At 36.0% G+C, this 16,822-nt stretch overlaps 1 protein-coding gene across 2 annotated transcripts in view; it reads left to right on the plus strand.

Moving 5' to 3' along the window:
* Nucleotides 1–16,822, plus strand: part of PCMT1 (protein-L-isoaspartate (D-aspartate) O-methyltransferase) — a 48,526-nt gene that overhangs the window by 17,033 nt on the left and 14,671 nt on the right. For both annotated transcript variants that reach the window (XM_045843302.1, XM_045843303.1), the window contains exons 2-6: nt 2,670–2,774; nt 3,937–3,968; nt 11,819–11,923; nt 13,967–14,087; nt 16,341–16,426. In XM_045843302.1, the coding sequence (XP_045699258.1) occupies nt 2,670–2,774; nt 3,937–3,968; nt 11,819–11,923; nt 13,967–14,087; nt 16,341–16,426 (449 nt within the window). The remainder of the gene's footprint in view (nt 1–2,669; nt 2,775–3,936; nt 3,969–11,818; nt 11,924–13,966; nt 14,088–16,340; nt 16,427–16,822) is intronic.

Raw genomic sequence — 16,822 nt, forward strand, 5'->3', positions numbered from 1 at the left:
GAATATAGTCTTAACTACCACCCTCATGATAATAGCACAAGGGTCAAACCTGACCTGCTGCCTACTTTGGAAGTAAAGGTTCACTTTAACACAGCCACATCCTTTGTATAGTATCGTCTGCGGCTGTTCTTCCAGCACATCAGCAGAGTTGAGCAGTGGCAGTGGAGACTAGATGGCCTGCAAAGTCTAAACTGTTTCCTATTTGGACCTTTACAAATGTTTGCTGATATCTGATAAGAACATTTCTTCCACCCAGGAGTTCCCTCATACCCCTTTGCAATCAATATCCTTTTTCATTTTCTGCCCCTAGCAACCACAGATCAGCCTTCTGCCACTATAGTTTTGACTTTTCTAAAAGTTTATATAATTAGAATCATATGATGTGTAGTCTTCTTGTCGGGCTTCTTTTGCTGAGCTTGGTGCTCTTGAGATTGATGTTGTTGGCTGTATCCACAGTTTACTACTTTTGTTGATGACTTGCACTTTCCCCAAATTTCTTGAAAATGCAGCTTCATTCTTGTTTTTCTTTGATTGTTGGTGGTTGAAACCATAAGAAATCTGAATGCCTAATTGTTTTTTTACCTTCATTGGGCAATTTAATCTTTTGCCTTGAGGCCCTGAAGAGGTGGTTTTATTTTGTCTTTAAAGTCTGATTGTTTTATTAGTGGGTATCTCCAAGTTGATTGCTTCTGGAAATACTTTCTTTTTTTAAGATCTTTATTTATTTTAGAGGAGAAGGGAGGGAGAAAGAGAGGGAGAGAAACATTGATGTGTGAGCGATACATTGATTGGTTGCCTGTTGCATGCCCGCAACTGGGTACCTGGCCCACAATCCAGGCATGTGTCTTGACTAGGAATTGAACCAGCAACCTTCCGGTTCACAGGCCAGCACTCAATCCACTGAGCCACATCAGCTAGGGCTGGAAATACTTTTATTCAATACTTCCTGCTAAGTTTTCTTAGAATATTGTTTTAAATATTAGATTCTTTTTAATCAGCTGAAATGTTTTCATTTGCCTTTTGTTTCTAGGAGTTTTGAACTGAGTTTTTTTTTTTCCTCCTTTTTCCTACTTTCACAGTTCAAGAGCTTTTGTCAGTATGGTGACTTGCACTTTAATGGATGATGGATGATAGCAGTGATGGGAAAAGAGAAGGACTTGGCATATCTTGTTGCTCTTTTGTTTCTGCAGCATTTTCAATTTTCTTCCTTCTTTCACTTCACTGTCACTTCAGGAGGCACCATCCTTTCCCTGTTTATCTGACTGTCCCCCAGAAATAGTGCTTCTCTTGGTTGTCACCTCTAGTCCCACTAGATTTTTAAAAAAACAGGTTTTCTAAGGTATAATTCCATACCATATCATTTACCCAAATATATTGTAAAATTCAGTGGTTTTTAGCAAAGTCTATTTTGATAAAAAATTTATTTCTGGATTGTTAAAGTCAAGTTGATACATTTAATCTTACAGATCTTAGCTCTGTGAGTATAGGAACTATTCTATCTTGTTTATTTATATAATCCTGAGCATGTAGCAGCATGTCGGGTATATATTAGACAGTCAATAAATATATTGAATTGATAAAGGCTTTATTGAAAAATTAGCTATATGCATGGTACCATGAGGTTTATTGAAGTTCAACATATTATATTCAATCTAAAAGAACTGATCGTTGGGGAACCAAATTTATACACTATTAACTTTGCTTTATGTTTTGAAAAATTGGTTTCTCTTGAACTCTCAGTTTATCTGCTTGATTTTTATCCAACTCTGGTTGTTCCTTGTCATAATCTTTGAAGGCTCTATTTCCTGTGCATATTTCTTAAATGTTTATGTTTGTTTCTCTCTCTGTGTGATCTTTTCTGGCCACTTAAGTTCACTTTCATTGCTTCAGTTGCCATCCATGTAACTAGAAATCTGTGTCTCTATCTTAGATCTGTTTTCTGAGCCCCACTCAGGTAACTATTGAATATCTCTATTTGTGTGGTCCGTAGCTCCTAACTGAATAAATTAGTTATCCTTTCTCTCCTTAACTCTAATTCTTCTCCAGTATTTCTCAAATAAGTATATGGCATCAGCATCCCAACCATTACTCCCCTCTCGTCCAAATCTAGTCAGTCAGGTTTACTCAGGGTGGGGCAAGAGCAGGATTAATGAGTAAGGGAAACAGTTTATTCTTTTCTTTTCTTCCTTTCTTCCTTTCTTTCTTGACAGAGAGAGACCTCAAAGTGTGAGAGAAACATTGATTGGTTGCTTCTTACATGCCCCCAACTGGGGACCTGGCCCGAAACCCAGGCATGTGCCCTGACTGAGAATCAAGCCTGCAGCCTTTTGGTTTGCAGGCTGGTGCTCAATCCAATGAGCCACACCAGCCAGGGCCCAGAGTTTATTCTTGTATTATTATTTATTAATTATTGTATTATTCTCCACATGAACAACTAGACACCTACTTTTGCTCCACCGTATTACCTACCAAATATGCCTCAAATCCTCCTACTTCTCTTCATTCTTACCGTCATCATTAAAGATCAGACTGTGATTACCTGGACCATTGCAACAACTTCCAATCTTGTCCCCTCCCAAGCCAGTCTCCACAGTGCAGCCAATGTAATTATTCTAAAATATATCTGATCATCTTCTCCCAGCTTAAAATATTTGCTTCATTCATTTCAGAAAATGGAATCATCAAGACAGATAAAGTATTTGAAGTAATGCTGGCTACCGACCGCTCCCACTATGCAAAATGTAACCCTTATATGGATTCTCCACAATCAATAGGTAAGCTTTGGATTTGTGAAAATGTCACATTGTTTTACTCGTTTACTCTATATTTTTTGTAAGTAAAAATCGACTGGGACACAGATATTTATTATTACCTTGCTGATTTGAATTGTATGCCTTTTTAATAAAATGTTATGTGTTAGAAGTATCTTTTCTATTTTCTCTAATATATAACTTCTAAAATTTTTTCATAAAATATACTTTTAATGAAATTTATAGTTTAAACTGAGTGCTGAGTTTTCTTTAGGAGTCTTAATGTTGACTAAGGTTGTTTTACTTTATTAGCCTCAATTTTAAAGGAAATAAATGTATTTAAGTTATTACTGACTTCCCTGCTTCGCTTGCCCTGAATGTTTTGACTTGTGCTTGATTTTAGAAAGTCCATATTTAACTCCTTCTCCTGAAGCAGGTTTTTTGCTGAACTGCTGAGCCTTGGCAGTGGGCGCCTTTGAGGCTTAGAAGTGCCTCAGGATTCTGTCGCCAGCTGCCATGCTTTCTTCTTTCGAAGCACTGTGACAGCCAGCAGAGAAGATCCTGGGGGGCTTCTGAACCCCGAAGGCACCTGCTACCACCGCTCAGTGAAAATTGCTTCAGATGCAGAAGCAGGTAAATAAGTTTCGAGAAAACAACCTTGGAAGAAAAAAATTAAAAGTTAAAAACTAAGAAAAGATTGTGCGAATTTATGTCAGGTGTTAGTATAAAGGGTAAATTGAAGTAGGTTGTCTGTTAAGCCACTCTGATGGATGGTTGCACTAGGTGCGAGACGTGTGAAGCAGTTTAATTTTGCAAAGACTTTGCATACCTATTATATATGGAAGTTTATTTTCTTTTTATAAATCTGAAGTGAAAACAAGTCATAAATGTACCAACTTACTGAAATTCTTCCTTTCTTAGCCAACTATACAGGAGAAGAAATCTTGAAAACTAGTGGGCCTGTTGTGGTAAATGAGCACAGCAGCCTTTGGCTTGATTGGATTTCCTGATTTTAACTACTGCATGATATTACTCTAAAGTACAAATGACGAGTTTTATTTCCTTGCAGTAATAAAATTGAAAAATATTACGCAAAGTAATTTATCGGTGTTAGAGAAGGAATTACATGGGGTGTTTGGCATGTTTTTACGGCTGAATATGTCAGTGTTCTCTTCTTCTTCCGCAGGTTTCCAGGCGACAATCAGCGCTCCACACATGGTAAGTGAACTTGGGTCGCTTCCGTGCTGATGGGCCACAGCGTCACATACGTCCTTGAAGAGCATTTTCTTTAGTAAAAATGGTTTAAAGAAAAGGGTACTCTTCTTCATAGAAACTGCTGTTAAAGTTTTGCGTGGTTGTCATTAGTATCTAATCATGTAAAAATTGGATATAAAAGGTTATTTAGCGATGCTTAATTAAGGCAGAGAATATTTCAAATAATGGACATATTATATAGAAACCTCAATTTGAATATTAATTTCAGATTTTATTTGGAAAATTGATTAGGGGTTAGTGAAGTATAGCAGTTCTGCAGCTATACAACTTTCACAAGAACCTATTTTAAGTCATCTAGTACTTTCAATCTGCTGGAAATTTTCTTGGGGTTTAAGTGTCAGTTATTTGAATGAGTAGTCTGTTGGTTTTTGGTGAAAATGATTCTCTGCAAGTATTTCAGGTTGGAGAAACTCCTATTTAAATTTAGAGCTTTCTTTATACTAAAATAAATTCTATATATACATTCATAGTGAACTGATAATGATACTAGAAGAAAAATATAGGAAAATTATTTGTAAATATTGAATAGAAATCACTTTAAAACATGAAAAAAGACTAAGAAGCCATTAAAAATTGACATTAAAAACCTGATGGGTTTTGCAACATAAAAAATCGGGATTTCTGCAGAAAACTATGTTCTAAAGAAATTAAAAGAAAAAAACTGAGGGAAATATTTATAATACATAAGACAGTATAACGCAAATTCCCATAGATACATGTATACATTCCAAAAAACCTACCCACTCAAAGTATGCAGTTCTGTGGTTCTCAGTTGTGTATACACGCATGTGCGTATCCTGCAAAGTAAGAAGTAAAACACCAGTCAGCCCAAAAGAAAATGGGTAAAGTGTAAGAAAATGAGATTGGCATTTAAACGAATGAAAAGATGGCATTTTCACTTATATTTAGTAAATTGCAAGTGCTACAGTGAAGTACCATTTCCAACTACCAGGTAGATCACCAGAGATTAAGAAGTTTGATACCTTGTTATGGAGGGGATCACCTAGTAACTTACAAAAATGTCTAACCACTGTGCTCTATACCTGGAACTAATATAATATTGAATGTCAACTGTAATTGAACAGTTAAAAAAATTTTTTTTTAAGTTTGATAGCTTATACTGGAAAGGGGAAACTGACAGTCACATACTTTTTGTGGTGGGAGAGTACATTGATAGTGGTGGAAAGCACTAGGGCAATGTCCATTAAATGGGAAATATACCTTAGATGCTCTAGTTTTATTTCAAGATATTTATACTACCATAGTGTATTTGAACAAGTGCAAAATGGCTTAAACATAGTCATTAACACATTGCTTATAATAATAAGAAATAACAATAATCAGTAATCATCCACTAGTAATGAGTGGATGGTTAATCAATTGTAGCATATCCATACAGTGAAACACTGTGGAACTTTTCAATGAGGAAGCTCTGTGAGTGTGAATATAGCAGGATCTTCAGGAAACATTAAGTATAAAAGTAGAGTGCAGAAGCGTATGTAGAGTACTCTTTAATATACAGAAAATCAAACGCACACAAATGGACACACGTGCGTCTTCCTAGAGGCATAAAAACCAGAAAAGATTTCTTCCAGGATAGGGAGTCAGAGGGCTTGTTACAGAGGAGCGCTGGGAGTGGACGTGAGATCTGCTTGTACCCTCTACATGTTACCGGTTTCTTTCTGTCTCCTTTTTTTAAATCATGGAATAGGAATGGCTTTTTTACCTATTCAAAGAAATTAATGATTTAAAAAAATGTAACAGTCTTAAAATTCCTGCAGGTAGGTTGAACTACTACTTAAAATGAAGGATTTACATAGAAACAGTCTCTTAACCCTAAAAGTGTTTTTGAAGAATCATTATGCAGCCTGTTTGGGAAATTGACTGGAGGAGTATGTTTTTAGATATTAAGAGAAATACTGCATGAGTTATTAATAATGGCTTTATTAATATGTAATTCACATACTGTCAAATCCACCCATTTGAAGCATGCAGTTCTATGGTTTTTAGTCTATTCCAGAGTTGTGCAAACATCACTGCTCTCTAATAGCCGAACAGTTTCATCACCTCATAAAGGAACCTGTACCCAGTAGCAGTCCGTTCTCATCCCTCATTCTGCCCAGGTCCTGGCAACTACCTTTTGTTTCTTTGTCCATTCTAGACATTTCACATAAATAGAATTATACAATATATAGCCTTTTGTGACTGGGTTTTTATATTTTGCTTAGTATTTTCAAGGTTTGTCTATGTTGTAGCAAACATATTTTTTTATTGCCAAATATTATTACATTTTATGGATATAAAACATTGATGTTCAAAGCAACATTAATTAATGTTAAAGTAGTTAGAAAGTATGAACGTTAATGTACAAGTTTCTGTGTGTACATATATTTTCAGTTCTCTTGGGCATGTGCCCTGAATGGGAATTGAACTTGTGATCCTTTGGTTCGCAGGTTGGCACTCAATCCACTGAGCAACACCAGCCAGGACAGGCTCACCATTTTAAATCTGAATGAGACTTTAACAAATTAGTATGCCCCCTTTTTAAAAAACAAATCTATACAAACATAGTACTGAAAAAAAATTCTTGAATGTTTTTGGAATTAAGTTGGGATAGTATTGCCTATAGATTGGGGATTGGTACCTTAAAGAAGTTACTTGTCCTTTGATTTCTGGATTCAGGAAAGTCAGGTATTGTAGGAGTTATTTTGTGGTTTTTTAAAATTATTTTATTTTCTAATGGTGTGAGACTTGTTTCCTTATTAATGGAAATTATTAACTTTCTGGGAATAATGATTGTTTTAAGAATCTAATGCAAACTACAGATCATATCCTGAAAACGTACACAACCTCTTTCTCCATAGAAGCTCCATCTTTTGGGTTAAGCCTCTTGTCTAAAAACAACTTTAATTCTGTAAAATATCTCCAGCAATTTCCTCAGTAAAAGTTAATTAATCCAATGTGTCTCTTAGAAACCTCATTAACTAACACTTTCTTGCTGTACTGGTTGATGATTTGGAGATAGTATCCCACAATATCATTTTGAAATATCCATGAAAGATAAAGTTAAAGAATTTTTTAAATCAATATCCCTTTTTATTGATGAGAGAGAGAGAGAGAGAAAACATCAATTTGTCCCACTTATTAATACATTCATTGGTTGATTCTTATGTGTGCCCTGACTGGTCATTGAACCCACAACCACAGTGTATTGCAATGATGCTCTTAGCAACTGAGCTACCTGACCAGGATGATAAAGTTAAATTTTTAAAAAATTTGAAACAATCTCAAACTTACAGAAAAGTTGCAAGTACCACATCAAGAAACTTTCTCTACTCCTTGAGAGCAAGTTGGTGAAATGATGCCCCATTGCCCCTGAATACTTGAGGGTATATTTCCTTCAAACAAGGAAATGCGCAGTGTAACCTATATAACCACAATATAATCACCAAAACTAGGACAGGAACATCGGTACATTCCTACCATTTAATCATCAGTGTCCTTTCATGTTTTTCCACTTGTCCCTACGATGTCCTCGATGTAATAAAGGATCCCGCAGAATCACTCCTCTTTTGGTCTCCGTCGGTCTGGAACAGTTCCTTGGCTTCCTTTGACTTTCATCGCCTGAGTCACTTCAAGATTTCAGGCCAGTTATTGTGTTGATGTCCTTCAGTTTGGGCTGTCTGATTTTCCTCGTGACTAGATTCGGGCCATGCCACTTCGGTGGGAATGTCACAGAAGTGACGCTTGGGTGCTCATTGCAGACCTGTCAGACAGCGACGGTTTTGGTTTGGGCCACTTTTGAAGATGTGGTACTTGATTAAGGTGGTGTCTGCCAGTCTTCTCCACTGTGGAGTTACTCTTACTGGCTTTCGCAATTAATAATTGTCTCGTGAGGGTTTGCTTTGAGATCAGAAATGTCTGTTCCTTACTTATTTATACCAGTATGTTTTTGCGGTTTCCTGTTCTCTCCCTTTCCATATTGAACTTCCTTTTCTGGCAGTGAGAAAACTGGTTCCATTTTCCTTAATATATTTATTTATTTGATTGATCCTCCGTTCGTAACCAATTTCCCACTGCTATCACTGTCTCCCCGCCCACATTCTCCACCATTTATGCCCTTACACCCAACGTGATCCACCGTTGTATGCAGAAACCTTCGTCTAGCTGGGGCCTGACTCTTGGTTCAGTCCATTCCCCCGTGTGGACACAGATGCCCCCCTGAACCTGCTTGGGCTCTGACACTTCTAACGGGGCATTGCAGCTGCCCTCTTGGCCCCTGGGTATGGGCAGCTGCCTTGTTCAGCCCATCTTAATGGCCTTAGATATGACCCGTTCAGAAATGGAAGGGATAGGACAGGGTAACGTGAGAAAAGGGAAAGGAGGGCCTTAACCAGATTATTTTGACTAACCTAGTCATTTCATTCTTGAATCAGGCAAAAGAGGGAGTCCACTGATTTACAGTCATACACAAGATTTCCCAGAAGGAAGTTTACCAAAAACACACTAGCTAGAAGTAAAAGATCAATTAATTGTTCATTGTACCACTGTAAGCGACTTTGAAGTACCTTGAAGAGAAGCAGCAACAAGTCATTGTGCTGTAAGCATTGACTTCTTCTTAAATACATCATGACTTTTAATCACAACAATACTTCCGAGGGGAAAGCAGTATAGGAACAACTGTTTTCCTCTCCGTAGTAATGACATGGAAACTGAGGAACAATGAGCTATAAATAATATCCTATGTCATGGACTAATAAATTTAGAACAAGTAGAAGCCAGGACTTCTGGTCTTTAACCCAAGCTTTTTTTCATAGTATTGGTAGTTTTCATGTTTTAGACAAGAGTCTCTTTGCAAAAAGAATATATACGATTTCCTTTTGTCGAACCATTTTAAAGCAAATTTTGAACATAATATTTTACCCCTAAATACTTTACTGTAAAACTGAAAGACTTCAAAAACACAATTACAATACCCTAACATGCCAAACAGTGTTTCTTAATATTATCTTATATCTTAGCCATGTTCAAACTTTTTCCAGGTGTTTCAAAAAACATTTTTGTACAGTGGATTTGCTTTTTCAGGATCTAAACAAGGTCCATACATTGCATCTTTATAGTCTTTGTAGTCTTTTAAAAATGTTAATAGTCCCTTTCTTTTTGCCATTTATTTATTGACAAAATGCATTCATTTATCTTATAGAATTTCCTACATTCTGAACGTGGTTGTTTCCTAGTGGTATTTAACTTTTTTTTTTAAGTTATAATACACACACAGTAGAGTGCATAGATTGTAAGTATACAGCTTGATGAATGTTTACATGTGTGCATATTTGTAAACACTGCCCTGATCAAGATAAAGAACATTTCCTGTACCCTACAAGGTTCCCTCATGCCCTTTCCTACAACTTCTGTCCTCAGAGTAACCAGTATTCTGGCTTCTGTCACCTAAATTAGTTTTCCAAATAGGGAGTTTCCAGTCTGTCCTCCATTTGGAACACATTATCTCTTTCTGATTTTTTATTTTAATAGAATTTTAGACTTACAGAAATGTAAGAATACAAATAATTTTCCTATACCTTTTACTCGTATTCCCTGAATCTTATCATTTCACTGTATTTGCTTTATCACTTTCTTTTTCTTTATTTCTTTCTTCCTGTCCTCTCCCTTTTTCTACACACATACATGCACACATATACAAATATATAGGAAATACATATATTTCTTTATGAACTTGGGGAGTAATTTGTAAGCAGAATGCTTTTTACCTTTAGAAATAGAACATTCTTTTAAATAATCAGAGTACAGTGATCAAAATAATGAAATTAACATTAATCCAACACTGTTAGCCAATTCACAGACCTTATTTAGATTTCATTAGTTGCTCTAGTAATGTCCTTTATTGAAAAAGGAAAATGCAGACCGAATTTTATTCAATCGTCATGTCTTCTTAGTCTTCTTTAATCTGGAACAGTCCCTCAGTCTTTTCTTTTATGGTCTTGAAGATTTTTACAAATGCAAGCCAGCTATTTTAAAGAATGTTTCTTAATTTAGGTTTATCTGCTGTGTTCTAATGTTTAGATAGGGCTATGCATTTTTGCCTGGAATATTCCAGAAGTGATATATTTTAGCTAGTGTCATGCGAAGATGTCATTGTGTTCCCCTGATGATGTTAACTTTATCATCTGATTAAGTAGTGTCAACTAGGTTTCTTCATTGAGAATTTTTTTTCTGAACTCCACTGTAAAATTATAGTTTCCCCTTCTGTAATAAGTGTCTTGGGCAAATACTTTGAGATTACGTAAATATCCTGTTATTCCTCAAATTATAATTCACTGGCTTTAGCATTCACTTATAATTTTTGCCTGATTAATTTGTTACTAAAATGGTTGCCAAATGGTGATTTTCTAAATTTATCATTTCATCCATGTTTATTAATTGGGAACAATTTCCCCTTATTCTCTATTTATATACATGTAGATGTATGTATATATTACTTATTATCACTGTGGATTCATGAATGTGTAATTTAAAAAATATTTTAAGTCCTCACCCAAGGACATGTTTTACTGATGAGAGTGAGAGAGAGAGAGAGAGAGAGAGAGAGAAAAGAAAAAAGAAAAGAAAGGAGAAACAAACATCTCTGTGAGAGAGAAACTTCAATGGGTTGCCTCTTATATACACCCCAATGCACCCTGACTGGGGATTGAACCCACAGTCAAGGTATGTACCCTTGACCAGGAATCAAACTCACAGCCTTTTGGTGCATGGGGTGATGCTCCAACCAACTGAGCCACCTGGCCAGGTCATGGATGTGTATTTTTAACAACTAAATTCTGGTAGCAAATGTTTTATTACTATAGGATTTGATGATTTTTAGTGAACATACTGGGACAGTTCGTAAGATAACATTTATTAGTTCTAACCTCATGTTTTAGAAAAGCACTGAAATGTAAGTTTATAAAGAAGATAAAGTAGTGAAAGCTTTATTTCTTGGTTTAATCCAAAGCATAACCATTATGATTTTATTTAATTTATAATTTATATGTACTGTAAATATAAAAATATATCCTTTGGCCCTCTCAACTCCACTTCTAGAAAGTTATCCTATAGATATACTTTATAAGATTATTATATTTATCTACAGGTATACCTTTTAAGATTATTTCATCTCTTGTTATAGGATATTGGAGCTCACTTAAATGTCTCTCATTAGGGGTATTTGTTCTGTAATACATTCATACAAAGATATGCTCCTCAGTCATTAAAAAAGGAACAGGCTGTTTAAATATTGATAAGAAAGTTGCTTTAGGATATGATAAATGAAAAATCACATATGCATTTGCTTGTGTGTATATAGAATGGATACGTTTGGAAGGCATCATAAGACACTGGTCTTATAACCAGTGAAACTAGTCATAACTAGTGAAACTAGTTTCACTCCCGAGTGAAACTGGTTGGGGATGGGGACGGTTGGAACAGGGGTGGGATAGAGACTTTTCACCGTAAATCCTTTTGTGACTTCTGACTTCGAATTAATTAAATTTAAAAAATTCACACACTGGAGATAAAAAATTACTGAAACATTTAAATTAAGTATATGAATATAACCAAACATTGAGAATTTTCTTATGTAATTCCTGTGTAGGTGTAAGTACTATGTAATATGTTTTCGTTGTCTTGGCAGATGATAATAGTAGTAACATTGGTATGAACTTGGCAACTTTCTTTATGTGCCATGTTATATATATTCTTGGAAAAAAGAGAATATTTGCTCTGTTTTCTTTTGGCAGCATGCATATGCACTAGAACTTCTGTATGATCAACTGCATGAAGGAGCTAAAGCCCTTGATGTGGGATCTGGAAGTGGAATCCTTACTGCATGTTTTGCACGTATGGTAAGACCTTTATTTTGTTTTTTCATTCTGGCCCTAACAGAAGCATACTTCTACATGTCCTATGTATGATTTGGCTGTATATTTTTTTCCTTAGAAGCTACCAAAGGTTTTTTTTTTAATTCTACCAAGGAAGCAGTTGGAATATATATCACTAGGATTTTTTATAGTTCTAGCCAGTGGCAGAACACTCTGTCTGAACTGGCAGAGCTAAAAAGGAATTTATTTGGTTTATACGGTGGAAACATCTAAAGTGTAGCTGGCTTCTGTGTGGCAGGGTTCAGAAGATCGGATGTCGTTGACGATGGGTTTCTCTGTGGGTCTGGTTGGGCTTTGCTTACCTCCGCAAGTCGGCTTCCTTGTCACACGGGCTCTTCTCTTACGATCGCAAGGTGGTAGACAGTAGCTCCCAGGCCACATGCTTCCAAGTTCTCATCTGGCAGAAAATAATAGAGTCTGGTATCTAAATACTCCTGTAGGCTTATTAGGAATGAGGGTGGAGAATCCTTTACATTAGGAAAAGTACTCTTAGAAAAATGCCCTGTGTATTATACTTCACCTTAACATCTCCAGAGGCTTATTTGGTAAATGACTACTGAAGAACAAGTCTGGGGCCTACTCGGGCACCTGGAGGAAAGGTGCCTCTGTGCTCAGGTAAGCAAGTCAAATCAGTTACGGAAAATCTTGTGTCTGGAGGCCAGGCTGGAAGCCTGGTTTTGTTAAGTTGGGATTTATGGTTCCATCCTGGACTAGAATTCATTTAACTTGCTATCCATGTATAATCAGCAGACCACTAGCATGTTAAGTTCCAGGGAGGCAGAAGTTTTGTCTGATTTTTTTCCTTGACATTTCTTAAGCATCCAGAACAGTGTCTGGCATGTAATAAGGATTGAGATAGTTCTGTTCAATATTTTTAACTTATTTTGTAGAAGGTAAGCCCTCACTGATGGCATGTCAGGGCCTTTTTTCCCCAAAGTTTAGAAATAACACTTAATGAGGTTATTTTCTATACTTAAGATATTTATAGTTTCGGAGGAAAATTTATTTTTTAAAAAATCATTAAATTCTGAGTTATCTTTTTTAAAATTGGGGTAATTTAAGTTAATGTTTTTCACACACTTAGCACATGCTAGTCAGTGTTCTGAATGCTTTTCGTGTATTCTCTTCTTTAGTCCTCACGTCATTTATGAGGTATATATACCTGTTACTCCTCATTTTACAGCTGAGCAACATGATTCATAGAATAACTTGCCAAGGTTACACAGTTGTGAGTAGTAATGAAACTTAGATGTGAACCCAGCTAGTCTGACATGGAAGTCTTTATTGTATAACATTTTTTTACAATTTATATTTGGGGCCATTTTATATTCTTATGTATTTTATACTTTCCACAACATGGCAGTAGAATCAGGTATAGAAATCCCTATAAAATTATTTAAATCTTTATAAAATTATTTTATAATATTTTAATATTTAAAGTCATACTTATAGGTTTAATTAAAAAAAATGATTGCATTAACTACCATTTAATATTGGCAATTAAGTCCTCCAGTATGGTCCTGGATTTAAAAATTCTAAATTAAAGAATGATAGCATTTTTTTTATATTACAAGTGTTTATAATCTATTCTAGTTTGTTTTAATCCTCATCCAAAGATATGTTTTTATGGATTTTAGAGAGGAAGGGAGGGAGAGAGAAAAACATCAATGTGAGAGAGAAACTTTGATAGTTTGCCTTCTGTATGCACAACTGGGGATTGAACTGGCAACCTTTTGGTGCACAGGACAATGTTACAACCAACTGAGCCACCCTGCCATGGCTTATTCTAGCTTTTTAATTAAATATAATTATTCATTTGAGGGTTATAGTTGAGAAAGTTGTAATTGGTAAATAATTTCTAGTAAACAGTAACAATCTAATCAGAAGCTTTAGCTGTTTGTCTTTATTTCTCATTTGAGAATATGACTTTTCATAAGGAAGTATTTTAATGACACTTCAGAAAGACAAATTTAGACCAGTGAGCTATTGAATTATTCTCATTTCCAGGTTGGAGCTAGTGGAAGAGTCGTAGGAATTGACCACATTAAAGAGCTAGTAGACGACTCAATAAATAATGTCAGAAAGGACGACCCAATGCTTTTGTCTTCAGGGAGAGTGCAACTGGTTGGTGAGTATCAGAAAACTTAAAATTTTCCTCTCTGAAGAATTGTTTTCCAAAAGATCCCCATGCAACTAAATAATACTCAGAACTAATTAATTCCTGCATTTTAAAAACATTCACTTTTAAGTACAAAGTAAGAACCAATTACTTGAAAATGTTATGCTAGTTCTACCTTGACTTTGGGACCCTGGGCGACATGACTTAACTGTTTCAGAAAGTGCCCATGTTGAGTTCTTTCTTCATTGCTCTTTTTAAAAAAATTATTGGGGTAAAATTAGTTAATAAAATTATATAGGGTTCAGGTGTACAATTCTATAATACAACAATTGTATGTTGCATTGTGTGTTCACCACCCCAAGTCAAATCTCCTTCTGTCACCATTTAACCCCCTTTACCCACTCCTACCCCTCTGCCCCCTTCCCTCTTATAATCACCATACTGTCGTCTGTCTCTGAGGCTTTTTTTCTTTGCTTAAACCCTTCACCTTTTTCTCCCAGCCCCCAACCCCCTTCTCGCTGACAGCTGTCAGTCTGTTGTCTGTATCTGTGAGTCTGTTTCTGTTTGTTTGTTAGTTAATTTTGTTCATTAGATTTCACATATAAATAATACCAAAGTAACAAGTATTCATGATTTAAAAAATGTAAACAGTGCAGATATATAAGGTAAAAAAGACAGCCTCTCCTTTTCCCTTTTTTTCTAAATACAAGTATATGTATGAATAAATTGCACACAGCGTTTAACTCATATTATACATATTGTCCCGTATAATATTTTAATATTTAAAATATTGTCCTGTAGTTTGCTTTTTTCCACTCAGCAATATACTATGGCACTATTTCCATAGGAGCACATTTTGTATTGTGAAAAATAAGAAAACATTAAAAAATGCAAAAAACATAAGTGTGAAGCTTAATACAATACTCATTTAATCACCACACTGATGGAGAAATGGAACATCATTGGTACCTGGGAAGTCCTCACCTCCCTTTTTCCCTCATCACAACTCCCTCCCTTCTCCCTAGTGGTAACCCATGTCATTACTTCTGCACATTTACTACCTAATTGCACTTCCAAAACTAATGTTTAATTTAATTTTGAACTTTAGATAAATGGAACCATGCAGTATACGTTCTGTGATCATTCTGTGATGAATGAGTTCTTTCATTCAACCTTAAGTTTGTAAGATTCACCCACTTTTTGCGTACATTTTTATTGTTGTATAGCATTCCATTGTAAGACCACCACCAAAATTGTTAATTCCTCTGTAGCTTGGTATTTTGAGTTATTTCTAATTTGTGGATATTCACAGTGCTGCTGTGACCACATGTGTCCGTAAGTCCAGATTCATGCATATATTCACTCCTCATGCAAGCACTCATTTCTCTAGAGTGCTATTGTAGGCTCTAAGGGTTACCATAGACATTGCAAAACTGTCTTTAAAGTGATTGAACCAATGTACATTCCCAGCAGCAGTGTGTCAGGATTCCTATTACTTTACATCTCTACCAGCATTTGGTATTGTTAGATTTTTCTTTTTGCCCACTTAGTGAGTGTATAACAGTATCTCTTTGTGGCTTTAATTTTGTGTTTTCCTATTAACCAGTGAGGTTGAACACTTTTTCATATGTTTGGCCATTTAGTTTCTTCTTTTGTGAAATGCCTGTTCAGATACAGAGTTGTTTATATTTTTCTTAGATTTATAGGACTTCCAGAGACTAGCCCTTTGTCTATTTATGCATATTATAAATCTCTCCTCCCACCCTGTGGCATGCCTTTTCACTCTCACATAGGTCCTTTTTGTTTGTTTGTTTGTTTTTTAAGATTTTATTTATTTATTTTCAGAGAGGGAAGGAAGGGAGAAAGAGAGAGAGAAACATCAGCGCGTGGTTGCTGGGAGTCATGGCCTGCAACCCAGGCATGTACCCTGACTGGGAATCGAACCTGTGACACTTTGGTTCTCAGCCCACGCTCAATCCACTGAGCTATGCCAGCCCTTATTTCTCTATATTATTACTCAGAAACTTGGTTCTTTAGCTTTCCAAATTTAGGTCTTTGATCTTCCTGACATTGACTCTTGTGTATATCTGAGGTCGGGGGTCTAAGTGTATATTTTTTCCATATGCAGATTCAGTTGTCCCAGCATCATTATTACAAACAAACAAACAAACAAACAAACAGAACTATCCTTTCCCTGCTTTAAAGTCTTCACACTAAGCAGCTCTACCTGGACAGGCACTGAGAGTGTACATTCTCTTCCAGTGGGGGACGGGAGAATGGGCTATGCCGAAGAAGCCCCTTACGACGCTATCCACGTAGGCGCTGCGGCCCCGGTTGTGCCCCAAGCAGTGAGTTGTGTTTTTTCTGTGTTTCTGTGCTTCCAGCTAAAACTCTCAAAGATTTATAGGAGAATGACTTCTAGATGGTGTTCAAAATACAGTTACTCATGTTGTGAGTTTTAGTTACAGTTAGTAGGTAATTATTGTTTCCATATGCAAACAGTTGTATAAACGACATCAAGATTACTACCGAACCCCAGCTCATGGCTGTCTTCCAGCAAAGAACTAGTCTGCCAGTGGAATTGGGAAAATCCCTCTAGAGTTCATGACCTGATAATGACTCGATATTTTGTTTAATACCGGAATGCACCAAACTATTAGGTGCCTGGGAGAGACCAGGAAGTATGTGTCGTACTTTTTACCTTCACAAAGCTTATATCCCAGAGGAGGTGTGTCATACATATA

The sequence above is a fragment of the Phyllostomus hastatus genome, unplaced genomic scaffold (assembly GCF_019186645.2).
Source record: "Phyllostomus hastatus isolate PE091 unplaced genomic scaffold, TTU_PhHast_1.1 phas_contig_40, whole genome shotgun sequence".
NCBI lineage: Eukaryota > Metazoa > Chordata > Mammalia > Chiroptera > Phyllostomidae > Phyllostomus > Phyllostomus hastatus.